Source organism: Aquarana catesbeiana, linkage group LG02, assembly GCF_042186555.1.
Source record: "Aquarana catesbeiana isolate 2022-GZ linkage group LG02, ASM4218655v1, whole genome shotgun sequence".
Classification (NCBI taxonomy): domain Eukaryota; kingdom Metazoa; phylum Chordata; class Amphibia; order Anura; family Ranidae; genus Aquarana; species Aquarana catesbeiana.
In genome coordinates this window covers 668,859,532-668,877,877 of record NC_133325.1, presented here as the reverse complement: position 1 = coordinate 668,877,877, position 18,346 = coordinate 668,859,532, and the positions used below count along the sequence as shown (strand labels likewise).

Genomic DNA, 18,346 nt, shown 5'->3' with positions numbered 1-18,346 from the left:
TACCCAGTCTAACAAGTAATCAGATCAGGCTTTAATCATATTCATATAAACCTGATCTTGCCAGGCAATTTCTGACCAAGCCTTTTGGGGGAGAATTTGTCAGCTGATCACTGATGTTTTCCTAGCAGAAAAAAATCTGAAATCTTACAGCACTTTTGCCAATATCATACATCCACTCTGGTGCACAGGAAACTTAAATGTCCATGTGCATATTAGAGGACGCTATTGCATGCGCCTTCAATTGTGTCTAAGGATAACTGTTACTTGCAACATCTGAAGAACTAAAAGCAATAATCACAGATAGTGTAAGCATTGCCCTTCATCAATTTTATTTAAAAACAATACTAAGACATTACAGCTAAACCTGCCGTTATACTATACCTAATAATACATACAGCAAAAACCGGTACTATTGATTCAAAAGTGAAGATGTAATGAAGTCAGATGAACAAACTCCACCTTACATGTTTTGTCCAATGGGGCATCAGCAGGGGCTAGCATTCAGATCCATCATTTCATTTGTAGGATTATCATTTACTTGTAGTAACCTTTCATGTACCAACTTGTAATAATCTGATTACGATTTTTTTCAAAAATCAATCTCTGAATACTTCTCTTTGCTGAACATTACAAGACATTAATAAAATAATGAAATAAGCAATGTCTCATAGATCCCTTCCTTTCATATAATTGGTGCAGAATCTTCGCTAATGATCTATACAAATTAACAAAAAAATTGTTACAAAAATGGGATACAGACAAGGCTCAGTGCTAGACATGATGTTTGTACAAAAAAGTCTAGTACTGAGATATGCATACATACATCCCATGTTTGGAACATTTTGTTAAACACTTTTTTTGGCACTGCACTATTGGAAATGTTCTATAATGTATGTGGTCCAAATGTATTAACAAAGGGTCACAAGTAGAAATGTTTATTTGGTTGTAGTATGGGTATCAAAGGACCTAGTGGTGTAAAAGAAAGTCCAGCGCTTTCACGTTTAATATCAGTGATATGCACATAGCTTCAATGAGGAAGTTAGGTTTAGATGAGAGTTGGTATATATTTTACATGAGCTGGTTTTATCATTTATTGCATTTATTGTGGTAGTGATTTGTACATTGAAATAGGTATTAAAAATGTTTGCAAGTGATTGATTGAGGGCCTTTGGCTTCAGTACTGCCCAGGATTCAGTGATGAATACTGATTGTGATAAGTATTGGTCTGTAAAGGGACTGTAATGACTGATCTTTAGCAATAGTTCGTAACCTTTACCCAATCTGACATTTTCTTACAGTCCACAATTTTTCCATTTACAAACTGTTGATTGAGAAAAATTACAAATACAAAGCCATCAGTATGTAAGCAAGTATTTGTAACAAGGTGACCATACTATTACATCAGAGTGGCCAGAAAAGAAATACATCAAAATTAAAACAAAAAAGGAAAGCCATATATTTGTGTACTCGAGAGACAAATATGATGCATAGGATGAACCATCGTCAGACAAAATAAACCTCTTTCGTACAGGATAGCTAATGGGCATAACAGAAGATATTGCTGTGTATTCAGAAAAACTGATTACGTTTGTATGTCCAATTATCCAATTTGCATTAAATTGTTGCAGTCCACAATTTTTTATAGTATTACCTACACTGAATATTATGTGTGGCCACTTGGTGATGTTGGGAGGTGTACTTGAGTCTCTTTTTCAAGAATTTTGGCTAGCACTGTCCTGAAGGTTTTTTATGATCTAGCAGAAACATAGAGCTTGTGTAGCAACCCGATTCAGATGGACCAGTAAAAATCATTAGCTACACTATAATTTGCTTGCTTTTAGTCAGCCAAAGACATATGATGTTTAATTATTTGACTAGTTAGGCCTCATGTACACTGGACGTTTTTGCAGCTGCTCCTAGGGGTGTCTGGCATTTTTTTCCTGCCTCTAAACTCCCCTGCATGCTAGCGTATGTGTCCATACACACGTAGACTTTTAGACACTTTTACAGGCAGAAAAAAAACTCTCTGCCGGTGCATCCAGGAGCAGCAGAGTTTGGGCAGAAAAAAACACTTGAAGCTTGCAAGTGTGTCTAAATGGGCCTAAACATGTGTTAACACTAGGTACGTTTAGCGCTTGAGTGTTAAATTATTTCAATGACCAAAATAAATAATTTATTCTGGCCAGTTAAATGCATTAATGCCCAAGCGCTTAACACATGTAAACGTGCCTAAATGCTTGTACAAGCATCAGGATTTTTCCTGCAAAAACTACGCTGGCTTCTAGGAGAGTTAAATAAAAAAATGACTTGTGTGTGTGAGGCCTTAGAAGTAAACCTGAATATTCTTCATAATTTATAAAACTGTTTTTTTGTTTCTCTTCTGCAGGTCTCGTATTCGCAGAGAACTGTTCATTGAAGAAATTCAAGCAGGAAGCCACGGACAAATTGGTTCCAGTGATTCTCCATCAGCTACAAGCAGTAGAGCAGCCCAAAGTTCAGAGGGAGATAGCTGTGATGGAGTAGACATGGAAAGCACAAGTGATGGGAAGCATGGTCTATTAGAAGGAGATGAATTCAACAGTGACAACTCAAAGTCTCAGGGAGGACAGACTGATTCAGCTTTTGAAGAGGGTGAAGATGCTAGATCTACTGAGAAACCAGAATCCATCCGGTCAGACAGAGACATCTTAGTTGATAGGGAGGAGGAAGGCCGGAGAAAGCTGCAAAGTCGGACTTCCCTTCCTGGAACTCGGTGTTCTGGGGAAACTTTAGACACAACACCGAAATCTGCTACTGAAAAGCATGCCTCTACCTCAGCTGCCTCAAGCTTGCTTCCCACGAAGGAAGGTTTCCAAAAACCTAAAGAGGATTCTGAGAAACTATCCAGCGTGCCAAGTACAAGCTCACAGAAAGGAAACTCTATCCAGAGCTTGTTCAGCTTTTCTGAGACATCAAGTTCCAAAAACACACGGGACAACACCTTGAGGAAAAAGAAAGCCGCAAACTTGAACAGCATAATTCATCGTTTAGAGAAGGCCGCTAGCCGGGAAGAGCCTATCGAATGGGAGTTTTGAGATTAAGTTAACCCTGGTTGCAGCAAACTAGGGGAATTAAATTGGACTTTTCACTGGTTATATCGTATTGCGCACTTATCGCCCTGCAGGCCACAGGGCAAAAACGCCATAGGCCAAGGTGCATATAGAATACAAAAAGGAGCATTAAGCCCACTTTTATGTTGTGTTTTCGAGGACGAAAACTGAAATATGTAGTCAAGCTTTTTTGTACCCTGAAGTGTTTTTACAATTGCCCAAGTGATTTTCACACTTTCTGGAATAACTTACAGCTTTGCCTTGTGCCCACTTTTTTAACGTGGGCTTAAAAAAAGTACAAAAAAAACTAAAAAAAAAAAAATGAAATAGAGGAAAAAAAAGAGATTGAACCCACAAAGTTAATGGGGCTTTTTATCTGCCATGTAATGGCCATAGAGCGATAATACACTATGATCTTCTTATACCAGGAAAAGGAGGAGATTTTTTCAGGAAAAAATGTTGTCCTTTTTATTCTTTTAGTTTTCATTTTTAGTAGCTGTTTCAGTTGCCACTAAGAGATTGCACAGTCAACTGACTCTAAACACACTAGTTTGGAATCCTATTTTCAAGAAGAAAAAAATGCCTGCTTGGAACTCTGAGATGAAATTAAACACACGACTCCACTTATTTTCTAACAAAAATTCACATCAGGAAAATATCTTAATTTGTGGTAGCTGACGTAGTGTTTTTCTTGTTAGTGAAAATAGATATCCAGTGCACATTGTTTCATAGCTTTAACCGATTCTGGTCTTTTCCAGATCAGAGTTTGTTTATTACACTCCATTTTAGGCCAAATCAGGACAAAAAAAAAAAAAAAGATCTGAATTTAGGTATTTTATAATCTGCTTTTTAACCTCTAACCACAGAGCACGCTGATCAGACCTCATATTTTGGGAGGGCAGAAGGGTACAAGTTGGAATGGCAGACCTGTACTGGTTGATTAGTGGGCTATAAATAAACCCTTACAGTATTCCCTTCGTAGAATCATTCTATCTGTTGCATTACTTCAACGGACAACATCTGACTTTAATAAGTTATATTATTACCAAATATGCTGCCAGCAGAATGAGTTTAAAAGACATTTTAAATGCAGACTAATCAAAAACTTTTTGTAAAAAAACAGAAACACAACAAACCTCTCTTACATAGTACTATGTAAATAGAACCTAAAACCAAAACAACCGTTTAACAAACACTGCATTTGTGGCTCTAAGCAATCTTTTTATACAAGCATAGTCTCTTGTTTTAAGTACGACACCCATTCCAATTTGTATCCTGTTCCTTCTAGCTGTCAATATGTGTGTGAGAGAGAACAGAGACGTGTGAGATTACCCGTGTATGCAATTTTATAAGTCTGTGTATTTTCTTATGTATTTGTGCACACATAGAGTGCATTACTGCCACCTTTTTTCAATAAGCTGGTTGATCTGCTATGGCTTCTACAAGATTTGCTGAACTAGGCTCGTTTATCGCCATATCTTAAAAACTAACAATAGATGATTTCAGTATATATATATTTTTTTTGCTTATTTATAGGTGCTGTATTTTATTATCTGATTGTTAGGAAGGGATGAAACGGGGGCAAATATTCTTTAGAGGGATAGACTGCCGGCAGTATTGGGTATAATTTACAAGATGTAGTTGTCATACTGTATATTATTGATTTTAAAGATTTTTTTTTCTTTGATCTTATCGTGTATCATTGGAGCATTGTGTCTTAGGTCAGCATCTTTTGATGACGTTATTTGGTGCATTTGTTACTTATGTTTTAATAATATTACGTTTTTGTTGATTTTATTTTTTATTTCGGGTCCCTTTTTCATATAGGGGATAGGAGTGTTGTGTTTCTAGCTACACTCTCCTATGCTAAACCTCATTGAGCTTGTATTATTTAGTAGACAAAGTTTAATGTGTAGAACCACAAAAGATACTCTTTACATGCTTTGGTAAGATGCAGTAGCACTTCAGGTTTTAACAGAGACAAATTTCTTGATGGTAAACAATACAGAAAACAAAAAATGCAAATAAGTGAAAGTGGCTCTAAGAGGCAACAAAACAGGCAAGTTAGAGGAAATAAAAACATATTTTTATGTCATCTTCTTTTAATATATAATAATTTAATATAGTTGTTTAATTTTTTTTTGTCAATATATTCAAATGTGCCCAATTAAACAGAATCTTACAAATTATAAAAAGCCAAAACAGTACATTATTGTTGAATTTTAATGAAAAATTTCACCCTGAACTTTAAAATTTAAAAGAGCCAGTTGAGATGTTTTGGACATGTTAAATAGTTTCTTCAGACTTCTCCCACTGGAAATTATTCTAAGTGTGTCCCAACCTGGAGTAGACTTTCAGTGCAGTCATGGATTTTTTGCCTTTATTTAAAGCCTAAGTGTTCTTTAAAAAAAAAATACATATATAAATAAAGACAGAACAAGCACAAGGGACATTACTTACATTCAGTGAGATGTGTCTATTGTGCTGCTGTTTCCTAGTTTAGCAGAATCTTCCTCCTCTGATGCCCCCCACCCCTACTGCTATAATCTTCTGGTGTGATGGGGTAATAGAACTGAGAGCACTTGTCAAGAGTATGTCAAGACTATGCCCACTCTTTCTACCCAGCTCCTCCATTCATAGAGATCGTAGAACAGCTTTTATGAATGAAAAATAATCTATGAATGGAGGATAGGTGGGTGGATGATTGAAAGGTCTGCCCCCTCTATTGGTAGATTATGTTGCTTTCATAGAAAAGCTGTAGCACAGTTTCTTTGAATGGAGAAGGTGGGTGGAAAAGGCAGGCATAATTGGCCACTCTCAGTAAGCGCCCGTCAGGATGATTTTAATTCTAATATCCCCCCGTCTCGCTGGAAGATTACTGTAGTAGGGGAGTGTGGGCATCAGAGGAGGAAGATTTCTGCTAGATGAGAACACATCTCACTGAAAATAAGTAATATGCCTTGTGCTTATTCTTTATTATTATTTTTTTGTCAAAACGTAGGCTTTAAATGTGGACTATTTGAGTAAAGGTCCTCTTTAATGCCCTTTACAGGAAGACCCATGACGTCTGAACTAACCTGTTTCTCTGCTTCTGCCATAGGCATATTGAAAGTAAAATAATGCTAAATTTTAGCAAGGAATTCTTCTAGGGGTGGCTTTCATTCTGATTTAATGTATTTCAGGCCCAGTGCTATTTCTTACCTCTTAAACACCAAGTTTCTGTTCAAAGGTTAATAGGCATTAGTAAACTAAGGGTACATGCCTCACAGGCAGAGAAATTGTGCTGCCTTATTTAACGTTTACTGGACAACATATCCTTTTAGATCCTGAATTCTATTACACTATACCTGCCAACATTTCCAAAGATTTTAACACACACACCTGTTTATCATCATCATGCCATTACCACTTTGGTCATACCCCTACTTTGCATGCTATGCTCAAAACTGTTCACAGTTGCTTAGTAACAGGGCACTTTTAAGTGTAGTTAGAGGGAAAGCCCTAAATACATATTCAAAAGGCATATGTGTGTGAACTGTCTTACTACCAGTTTTCTAATCCATCAACCCTTGCTCAGACACCATAGCCAGGTCCCTGATATTTTCTTTTATTCACTGTAGTCAAAGCAATACAGCTTGGTCTAGACTCCATTAGTAACTCTCGTGCTCTCCTAAATTAGCAAGCTTCATTTGTTGGATTCATAGCACTGTGCAATGCTGTAAAGCCTGGTTGGCTTACAGCACTGCTACGCTCACTTTCTCGGTATGAAGGCTGTTGTGCAGTAGATAACAGGAAGTTAGCACTAAGATTGATGGCACTGCTATTTAAAGATTATAAAAACCCTAATTATGATCTTATTTTGTCCCTTTTGGTCTGTTAAATGTACCATTGAAAGCAATCTAATTAGTTCTGAAAAATACCTGTTGCTCTTGCTAGGAATCTTGTGAGTTAAAACAAAATCCTGTGCTGACTGTTATCAGTTACATTGTTCTTTGAGAACTGCAGAACCCCACCCAGCTATGTAATGGACAGTAGAGGGGGTGGTGTTCCATAGTCCTATCTTGTTTCGGTTGACTTGATAAAGAAGGGCAAGTAAGCATTATCATCCTAGGACTGGGCGTATGTTAATGGCAGGATCACCAGGCAAAAAAAAAAAAAGGAAAATGTGCAGAAATATGCAGCCAGCATATTTAAGAACTGGTAGCTGCAATATATAAATATTTATATAAATTCATAATGCATTGTGCTCATTTTCATATCAGATTGTAGAGAGTAGGATTCGTTATTTTATACAATAAAAATAAATAAACCAACTCAAACATCCCTAAATTGAATTGGCACATTTAAGCTTAGTTTGATGTGGATCAGGACTAGAAGGGGTAATACAAAATATTCAGTTTACTGCAGATCAGTTCTGTGATGTATGTTCTTTTGTCTCCGTTCAGAGAGAAAGTTCTCCCAAATTCATATTATTAAAATGTCACGTACAAATCTTTTTGAACTGACATTTATTTTAATTTATTTTAATTAAGATACCTAATTTACTTTAAGACTCTAGTCACCATGTAAATCACAAACCAGATATGAATATTCTAAACGAATCTGGTAATATGTATGTGAAATAGTGCACTGGGTTTCTATCAACCTTTTTAATTTGCTCTGTGTGATATGTCTGTCTAGAGGAGCTACATGACATCCTCATTGGTTTCAGTAGTGAGTTCACCACTACCACAAAAGCTGGTAGTAGCACACAGAATAGGTCCTTAAAGCTGGACCAGACTGGACTGCAAGGGCAATTGTATTTAACACACAGCATGGCCACTTTAGCCTTAATTGAAAACAAAATGATATATATTTTTTTCATTTTTAACATTCGAGTTTAGTTTTTTTCCCCCATAGTTTCTGCATTTAAACATCACCTATTATACAGCTGCATTTCAGTTGTATATTATTTAGGTGCTTTAATGTGTTGTTTCAGACTTTGCTTATTGATGTGTTAAACCTGAGAAATGTTCATTTAATTTCCACTATCCTTCAGTGTATGGACAATGTCCATTCACCATTTGCCTAAGATGGGTTTTAATTTTCACTGTATGTACAAGTGTCACCTCTTTTCAATGGACTAGTAATTGTCCATTACAATTGTAATCTATGCAATCTTATTATTTGTAGAACCAAACACATCAGTTCTATTTACCCTCTCCCCAAATGTCTCACCTGTAGATGGACTGCAAATGCTCTTATCTAGGGCATAACTATAGGGGTGCAGAGAGGCTACTTTCTCATAGGAGCATAAGGCAAGGGGTTCCCAACATTTTTTCATCTCCCCTTTGTTATCTCGCCTTAATTCAATACAAAATATAATGTAAGTAGTTTTCATTGACATCCGTTTTTCCCTGATCTTATCTGCTGGTTAATTCTATGAACAAGTTATTATGGAACAGCATGAAATGTTACCCATTTGGTAAATAAAAAGTAAAAAAAATCAAAGAAATAACATTTCAATCTTTTCCTGCAGGCTTTCTGCATGAGATATGGTGAGGTCTGATTTCAAATTTTGGCACCAGGCTCTGGAGATCATTAGCATTTCATTACAGCATCTCCATTTTAGAGGAATGGTACCCATGGGGTTTTCCCACTGTTAGCCTATACTGGATGTGGTTTTATATCTCTGTGAAATTGATCACTAACAATAGCTGGAGTGGGTAATGTTTGGCAATAAGCACCTATGTAAAACCATGTTTTTGGTATCAGTTACTGAAATTTTCAGTAAAGCTTAAACTTCCCTTTTATGACTCATTCCGTCTAACAGTAGAAAAACAATTGCTGTGACTGGAACTGGTAGCCTAGTCACCGTAACAAGAACAAATAGATGTCACACCATTCACTGCATTTTATCCATCATGTTCTCATGTGTTGACTGCCCAGCAGAACTTTGGTTAAAGGGAAAATTATTTTTATGTTATAAGGAAAACTGACTCTTCTATCCATAAAACTGATTTTTTTTTTTTACAAAAAAAAAAAAATTCTCTTGAGTGTGTGTTCTTGCTGCACATTCACAAATGACTTAACATGTGTTTTGTTAAGTGTCAAGATTTGGGGCAATATATATCCAGTTTAAGTAGCCACTACTGCTCTTCACACTGCCAGCAATAACAGTGGGGTCTTAACTCGATCACTATTTATTGTTAAAAGCATGTATGAAAAGTGCACTGTTGCACTATTCCTGCATAAGTCATACACAGGTCAATATGTTTAAATTCAGTGAATGTTTTCAACATCACTTCTGTCAGTCAGGCTTTTATGGGAGGCTTCTATTCCCATGCAATAATAAGCACTTGCTGTTAACAATTTGCAGCATACTGGAAAATCGATGTGATCATTCACCTGTTCCCCCTTTTTTTTTCTATAGAAAAGAGAATGTTGTTGCAGTGTACTGTGTCATAAGGCCTCATGCACACAATGTTTTTACAGCTGCTGTTTTTGACTCCAGGCATTTTTTCTGCAGCCAGAAAACTTTCCAGCATGTTATCCTATGTGTCCATACACATTTTTTGACAGGGATGTTTTCTGGCTGGAAAAAAACCCAGAACTAGTGGGTTTGAAGAGGAGTTTTTCAGCTGCAAAAACGCTCTAACTCTGAAAGAAGCTGAAAAACGTGGCTATGGCATTTATGACCGTTTTTGAGCCATAATCAATTGTGGGAGTATAGTCTTGCTAAAAAATGTAAACACCAAAAAACGCTTAAAACCGCTGATGCAAAAATGCTACAAAACACTAAAAAACTAGTGTTTTGTAACGCAGCATTCTACAACTAAAGCTAATGCTGTTTTTATAATGTCCATTATGCATGAGGCCTAATACCGTGTACACACCGGCGGACTTTTTTACCAGAGTGGTCCGACGGACCGAATTCGGCGGACAATCCAATCGTGTGTGGGCTCCATCGGATCTGCAGCAATCTTTTTCAAGTCAAAAATCTGACGGACTTTAGATTTGAAACATGTTTCAAATCTTTCCGATGGACTCGAGTCCGGTCGAAAAATCCACTCATCTGTATGCTAGTCCGACGGACGAAAACCCACGCTAGGGCAGCTATTGGCTACCGGCTATCAACTTCCTTATTTTAGTCCGGTCGTACGTCATCATGTACGAATCCGTCGGACTTTGGTGTGATCGTGTGTAGGCAAGTCCTTTCGTTCAAAAGTCTGTCGGAAGTCCGTCAAAAGTCCGTCGAAATTCTGTCAGACCAGTCCGGTTGAAAAGTCCGCCCGTGTGTACGCGGCATAGGTCTGCAGACAGGTCCTGGCATTCGGAGCTGAGCAAGGCTGGTATTGCACTCATTTTATGCTCAACACACATTTTTATGTTTTTTTAAGTATTTAGGACTTTGTATTCATTTTATGCATTGATAATTTAATAAGACTATCTAATTAATCTTACAAAGATGATGGGTCAAGAGAAACTTATCCATCCACCCTCAATAGTTGGGATATTTTAAATGACTTCTCATTCCTCACTTCATCAATCATAAATTATTCACTCATTTCCAGCTTTTTGGTCAGATCAATTACCAATCCAGTATAGGGTGGGCACAGCACCCCGCATGAATATTCTTGCAGAACAAAAATGATCCAGTGCGTTAAAAAGCCTGTCTGATCATTGCTGTGTTCCTCACATGTTACATGTGCCTTCCCCTCCCTCCCCCATAGCCTTATAAAGAAGCTTTTCTGTGAATAGCAAACTTCTGTTTTTAGGGAACAAACTGATATAATGTCTAGAAGAAATGTACTCATGTTTCCAAGAGGGGTCCATCATAAGAGACTGTGCATGTCCAAGACACTGTAACCTACAGCAATTCTCGATACTTGCAGTGAAGATCTGTTGATTAAATCTTTCACAAAGCTGAATCTCTTGTAGGCCTCACGTGGGCTTTCCGTGACTTTACCGACCTCTGGTTAGCATACTAGGACTGGCGCAGTAACAGTAAAGCTCTACCTGTAGCTTCTGATCCCCAAATACAAAATGCTGGCCAGTTTCAGAAAAGCTAGAGGCTACTTCCATTTTGCCTTAAGATGTTCAGTCCCTTGAAAAAGTATTCCCACCCCTTGAAATTTTCCACATTTTGTCATGTTACAACCAAAAATGTAAATGTATTTTATTTGATGGACCAACACAAAGTGGCACATAATTGTGAAGTGGAATGAAAATGATAAATGGTTTTCAAAATTTTTTTACAAATATATGAAAAGTGTGGCGTGCATTTGTATTCAGCCCACCTGAGTCAATACTTTGTAGAAACACCTTTTGCTGCAATTACAGCTGCAAGTCTTTTTAGGGATATCTCTACCAGTTTTGCACATCTATATAGAGTGAAATATTTGCTCATTCTTCTTTGCAAAATAGCTCAAGCTCAGATTGGGTGGAGAGCATCTAGAACAGCAATTTTTAAGTCTTGCCACAGATTCTCAATTGGATTTGGGTCTGGACTTTGATTGGGCCATTCTAACACATGAGTAGGCTGTGATCTAAACCATTCTATTGTAACGCTGGCTGTATGTTTAGGGTCGTTGTCCTGCTTGAAGGTGAACCTCCACCCCAGCCTCAAGTCTTTTGCAGACTCTAACAGGTTTTCTTCTAAGATTACCCTCTATTTGTCTCCATCCATCTTCCAATCAACTCTGACTAGCTTGACCTGTCCTGCTGAAGAAAAGTATCCCCACAACATGATGTTGTCACCACCATGTTTCATGGTGGGGATGGTATGTTCAGGGGTTCAGGGTGATGTGCAGTGTTAGTTTTCTGCTACACACAGCGTTTTGCTTTTAGGCCAAAAGGTTCAATTTTGGTTTCATCTGACCAGAGCACTTTCTTCCACGTTTGCTGTGTCCCCCACATGGCTTCTCGCAAACTGCAAACAGGATGACTTTCTTTCAACAATGGCTTTCGTTATGCCACTCTTCCATAAAGGTCAGATTTGTGGAGGGCATGACTAATAGTTGTCCTGTTGACAGATTCTCCCACCTGAGCTGTGGATCTCTGCAGGTCCTCCAGAGTTACCATGGGCCTCTTGGCTGCTGCTCTGATTAATGCTCTTCTTGCCCGGCCTGTCCGTTTAGGTTGACGGCCATGTCTTGGTAGGTTTGTAGTTCTGCCATACTCTTTCCATTTTCGGATGACGGATTGAACAGTGCTCCGTGAGATGTTCAAAGTTTGGTATATTTTTTTAGAACCCAACCCTGTTTTAAACTTCTCCACAACTTTATCCCTGACCTGTCTGGTGTGTTCCTTGGCCTTCATGATGCTGTTTGTTCACTAAGATTCTCTAACAAACCTCTGAGGGCTTCACAGAACAGCTATATTTATACTGAGATTAAATTACACACAGATGGGTTCTGTTTACTAATAGGTGACTTCTGAAGGCAATTGGTTCCACTAGACTTTATTAAAGGGTATCATATTAAAGGGGGCTAAATACAAATGCACGCCACACTTTTCAGATATTTATTTGTGAAAAAATTTGAAAACCTTATATCATTTTCCTTCCACTTTATATTTATGTGCCACTCTGTGTTGGTCTATCACATAAAATCCCAATAAAATACATTTACATTTTTGGTTGTAATACGAAAAAATTTGGAAAATTTCAAGGGGTATGAATACTTTTTCAAGGCACTGTACAAAGAGAGAAATAAAGTAAATTCACGAGTCTTCCATGTCTGAAAGACTAAACCATAGATGAAATCACTGGGTCCATAAACTGTTTCAAAGCAAGCAATTTGTGCATTTACCTAGGCTTTCTTAGTTTTTAAAGACCTCTGGCATATGATTCTTTACGTACAGGTTTGTCTCTTTATTTTCAGTGTTTTGAGTGTTCATTTATGCGCCACATTGTTTACCACAATGTTGTACCAACCCAGTGCTAAGTTTTTTTTGTTTTTTTTAGAGACCTTAGGAGCAGGGAGCACAGAAGGAGACTCTTTGTTTCCACATGTCTAAATGGTAGGGAGGATGGTATGTCCTCTTATTGCTACAGACTTCAATTCCAGAACACACTGCTGTTTAAAGCACAATCCCACCCTGTTATTCAGTAGTGAAATTATTTTTCCTGTGACTTCTAAATCTTTTCTAGATTCTTGAAGGAGAAGTTTAGGGTCGTAAAATAATAAGCAAACATGCATGCTCACTTTTTTGCTGCAGTTTCCTCCTGCCACTGCAGCTGTTCCACATCGGCTCTATTACTGAGAGCTGACAGATCATGTAACTGCTGATTGGACAACTCTCAGTCTCTGCATCCAATGGCACCTCTGCTGGAATTTCCCCGCTCCCCTCTGTTTCTCCACTGATTGGATTGACAGGCAGGAAAGGGGATGGGTGTTGCTATCTCTGTCAGTGACAGCTGTCAGTCAGACAGTCAGGGTGGTTCTCGACAATAGCCCACTATCGATTGACTTTCAGTCTTAGAAGTAAATTAGTAAATGCGCTTCTGTGACCATTAATAGAAGTATAGCAAAAAAAATAAAATATGGCCACCAAAGGCATTATCACAAAAAGTTTTTAATTAAGTTTTAGAATGAAAGGTAAAATGATGGCCATAGTGTTAAATCTGGTAATTAAAATCATTTTCCCCAACGTCCTTATAGGGAGGAAATTTAAAAAAAACAGTATATTGCAGAATGTGCCTTAGTACATGATCATAAACCTAAAACCACACTATTCCACAGCCCACTGAAAGTATTCATTTGTGGATTATGCCTAGGCAGGTTATGGACTATGCAAATAGTCTTATGATTTGGAATGTTGGCAGGTATACTTTTAGCTTAAAAATAAAATGTTTCGAAGATGTTGTTTTCCTAGTATTCATGAAGCTACTGCAAATACTACTTGACGCAATAAAAATCTTTTTTTTATTTTTTTTTTATTTTATGTTGCATCCACAAATATTTTTTTTATATATTGTACCTTATTCACAAACCTTTTAACCAGTTGCACAAAAGTAATTTCCACATTTTTTTTACATACTGCCTAATGCCTCTTAGAGCCTGTAAACATATATTTATTCAACATGTATTGCAGATAACATGTTTTTTTGCTAACCTTGTACTATTTCTTTATGAATAGATTCAGGGCTGTGTATAATGCGGGAAGCTGGAGTATACGATATGCGTATCAATTTTAATTGTTAAGTACACAAAAATTATCAATTCATATATGCATTGGAGTATCAATTGGTAAATAGCACTTTGTTTTCTGGGCTTTCAAAATGTTCAAGAGATTTCACAAAATACAAAATATTGTATGATATTTTTAAAAATTCTTGTTTTTGTCTGGTAAAATTATTTTTCATTCACATTGTTACAGAAAATATCTACTGAGACGGTTCTAGTCATCTCTGCAGACTAAGCTTTTGAAAGAGTGATATGTCACCTATGCCAAAAGTGAAAGCAGCCATTTTGTTTGCTGACCCTTATTTATGAAATGGCAGCTATCCTTTTATTGAAACCAGTGGGACCCCTTGCATATAGAATGCAGAGTTTCTTTTAATTTTTTTCACTTTTGAGAGAAAGCTGTATGTGCTGACACTGCAACCAGTTTGCTTCATACTTTTGCTTTCTAACCTACCCTAGCAACTTAAAAGTGAGAACCTGGTTGGTTTAAGGCATGGCAACCAGTCTTGTATTTTTTAGCAAGCACTTTGCATCATATTTAGTGTCGTCAATTTGGCCTAGCCTACAAAATGGCTGCCTCCACTGTTTCCAGGTCAACAGATTAGACTTTAAAGCAAAGGGAGAATGGTCAGAATATATAATTTAAAAATAAGTTCTATAGCAGCTTCACTGCATACAGTAATTTTGTTAACTAATCTTCAGTCTAATGAATCCTAAAAACTATTAATGTACAGCGAAAGCTCTGTATTAGTTAACAAGAGCTTAAACTGTAAATTTGCCACTACAGATGTTCACATTTTAACAAATACATTACAGCCCCCAGGACAATATTACTTTTTGTTTTTATTTAAAAATCACTCAATTTAAATCTTACATTTTCCCTTTGGATTTTCTGTGTCAAGTCTTCTGCCAATGCATAAGTATTGCAAAAGACAGAGACTTACATCCAAAGACGACGGTCACCTGTAAAAAGAAATTAAAAAAAAATATCAATATGTTTTTCATGTCCCTTTTTAGTATGAAACTAACTCTTTATATTTGTGCAATAACTACTTGCCATGAAGATGGGTGCAGCTGATAAATGCCCTGACTACTAACACAGCACAAGATGAACTCAGAAGTGATGTACTTATTGTTTTATCCTTGTTTAGCCTTGTTTCCTGAGAACATTTGAATAAGCTCAGTTCCCCCAGTGTATTGTGGTGTCTGACATTTTAGCAGTATTCTTTTTTTATGTGTTTTTTTTTTCTTTTTTTTCCGTATCTCATTAAGTCTTAGATGTTTTAGAGCTTGTTTGTTATTCACAATCACAGATTTAAAGATGAAAAAAAAAAAAAAAAATCCTCACAAGAGACCCAACTGACCAAAAAAGGTGTAATTTTTGTACACGTAGCTTTGAGAAGCCCATGTTGTGTTGCTGTGACTCCTCTTTTGTAGCTTTTTCTTTATCGGTATTTGTTAAGACATATAGTACAAGTTTTTTATGGCTGGCAACAGTGGGAAAAGAGGTCCCGTCAGCAGGCATTGTTCTGTCTTTGTTTGGGTAGCCATAATAATGTTTGTTCTCAGCACTGTACAACGGTCCCTATATGATATGGAGAAGCAATATCACTGTATGAATCTCACACAATGTATTATTATTATTATTATTATTCACTAGCACCCTAGGTGTGATAATTGAAGTAAATATCTTTTATACAAACACAGTCATTGGTGGTTTTGTCATTCTTTTCAATGGTCAACACAGCAAACATTTACAATTGAGGTTATATGTATAATATGTATTTTATATGCATTTGTTTTTTATGTGCCAAAATGGTAAACAATATGAAATCATGAGGTTTCATTAACTGTTTGATGGTGTCACCACAGGAAATGTATTGCACGCTGTTGAAAACCAATTAAGATTTGGCAAGTGCTGATGCATAGTGTTCATGGGAATTGGTTCTGATGAAGTGAGAATTATACAATGGAGCATGTTTTCCTTCAAAGACACAGATCCACATAAAAGTATTGTATATGTGAACTTTGTTCTGGTCTTAAGCAGCTGACTGTCTGATCAGAACAAACAAATCACTCAATAGACAATCAGTTTTTTAAGCACCTAGTACAAATGTTTGTATCACTTGAAAAGTTTATGAAACATTTTTTTTAGTTAAAAGCATCAAATACAGGCAACTTGTTTTGAGGGAAAAAAAAACTTCCACTTCTTTTGGGCTAACATTCAAAGCAACAGCAAAAAATATGATGAAAAACGACTAAAACATTTTGCGGAAGAATCCAATGTAAAATGTAATGATATATATTGATATCAATGTAATGGTGATAATTAAAATTAATCTAATATACAAAGTAAATACATTATGGGGGGAAATATAATATCAGATACATCTTACATACAATTCAATAACTAACAGATGAATAATCCTAAAATGTAATAAAAATATATTAAACGTGTAAAAGATAATTAATCACATAAAATCTATGGGGTATAGTACATAAATCTATGAACTATAGTATTTAAAACAAGTAGCCAACAAAAGATAAAATTACATGCTCGGCATATACTCACTTATAGATCACCTCCTCATGCTGTCCCTTCTACTCCCATTCATGATTCAGCCTCTGATTTTTCAGTCTCATGGTCAGACCATTTTTCAGTACAGTTCTCCCTCTCAAGTCTCTGGTCTAAACCACAAGCATCCACGTGGCGCACTAATGCTTCCATGCTTAATGACCCGATTATCGTCAAAGTGGAAACAGAAATATGAAATTTTTTTCAAGATAATGAGGAAAAGTCCCCTGCCACCAACTGGGTGGCTCACAAGGCCACGATTAAAGGCAAACTTATCTAAATGGCCTTGGTTGCAAAACACAACAGAGAGGCCACTATAAAACGTCAGGAAAGAGTGTTAGCGAACATAATGGAAGAACAGAAAAGGGACATAAAGACCTAAGACATTGGATCGAAGCGGCCCACTCCACTCTTATAAGTATCCTTACAACAAAGGCAGATAAATATCTCTGATGGTCTAGACATAGGTACTACACTTAAAGAAACAAACGCAGCACACTTTTAGCAAAGAAAATGAATCTGAGATGCTATAATCCGGCTCTCCCCAAATTACACCTTAGTAGTGGTTTGTCCACTCAAAATCCATAACTCACCATGCGGGAACTTTTACTCTAGGCTATACACCGCACCTAAACAATTTCCAAACACATTATCGGCCCAGTTGTTTCATGATCTTCCCTTACCCCGCCTTCATAGATCTAATGGAAAAAGCCTTCACGATAGCGGAGATTGGGGCAGCCATTAAGCACCAGGCCCCCGATGGTTTTTCTGGTCTCTACTATAGGAAATACTCTGAACTGTTGGCCCCCCATCTATGCTAATTTTTTAATAGCATACAAAAAGGGGAACACCTACCCCCATATGAAAACATGGCCTGTATACAGTGCATTCCTAAAGTATTCCGACCGCCTTCAATTTTTTTATGTAGCCTGATACTACAGGTGTTTAAATTCATTTTTTTCTCAATAATCTACACTCATTATGACAAAGTGGAAACAGAATTTTAGAAATGTTTGCAAATTTATGGAACCAGAAAAACTGAAATATCACATTGGCATAAGTATTCAGACCCTTTGCAACAACACTTGAAATTTAGCTCAGGTGTCTCCTATTTCTCTTGATTGTTGCTGAGATGTTTCTACACCTTGACTGGAGTCAACTTGTGGTATATTAAATTGATTGGACATGATTTGCAAAGGCACACACCTCTCTATGAAAGGCCTCACAGCTGACAATGCATACTGTATCGGAGCAAAAGCCCTGAGGTCAAAGGAACTGTCTGCAGAGCTCAGAGACAGGATTATTGCAAGACACAGATCTGGGAAAAGCTACAAATAAAAATGTCTGCTGCACTGAAGGTTTCCAAGAGCACAGTGGCCTCCATAGTTCTCACATGGAAGACGTTTGGCACAACCAGGATTCTTTCAAGAGCTGGTCCCTGGCCAAACTGAGCAATTGGAGGAGAAGGGCTTAGTAAGAGATGTGACCAAGAACCCGATAGTCACTCTGAGCTC

The 18,346-nt window shown here is 37.1% G+C and overlaps 1 protein-coding gene across 5 annotated transcripts in view; it reads left to right on the top strand.

Moving 5' to 3' along the window:
- CUX1 (cut like homeobox 1) overlaps positions 1–18,346 on the top strand; it is a 536,633-nt gene that overhangs the window by 441,127 nt on the left and 77,160 nt on the right. For 4 of the 5 annotated variants that reach the window (XM_073616662.1, XM_073616663.1, XM_073616660.1 and 1 more), the window contains one exon: positions 2,387–15,963. The exons of the other annotated variant lie outside the window; for it this stretch is intronic. In XM_073616662.1, the coding sequence (XP_073472763.1) occupies positions 2,387–3,074 (688 nt within the window). In that variant the 3' untranslated portion in view covers positions 3,075–15,963. Of the gene's footprint in view, positions 1–2,386; positions 15,964–18,346 lie in introns of those variants that run through there. 5 annotated transcript variants of the gene reach the window in all.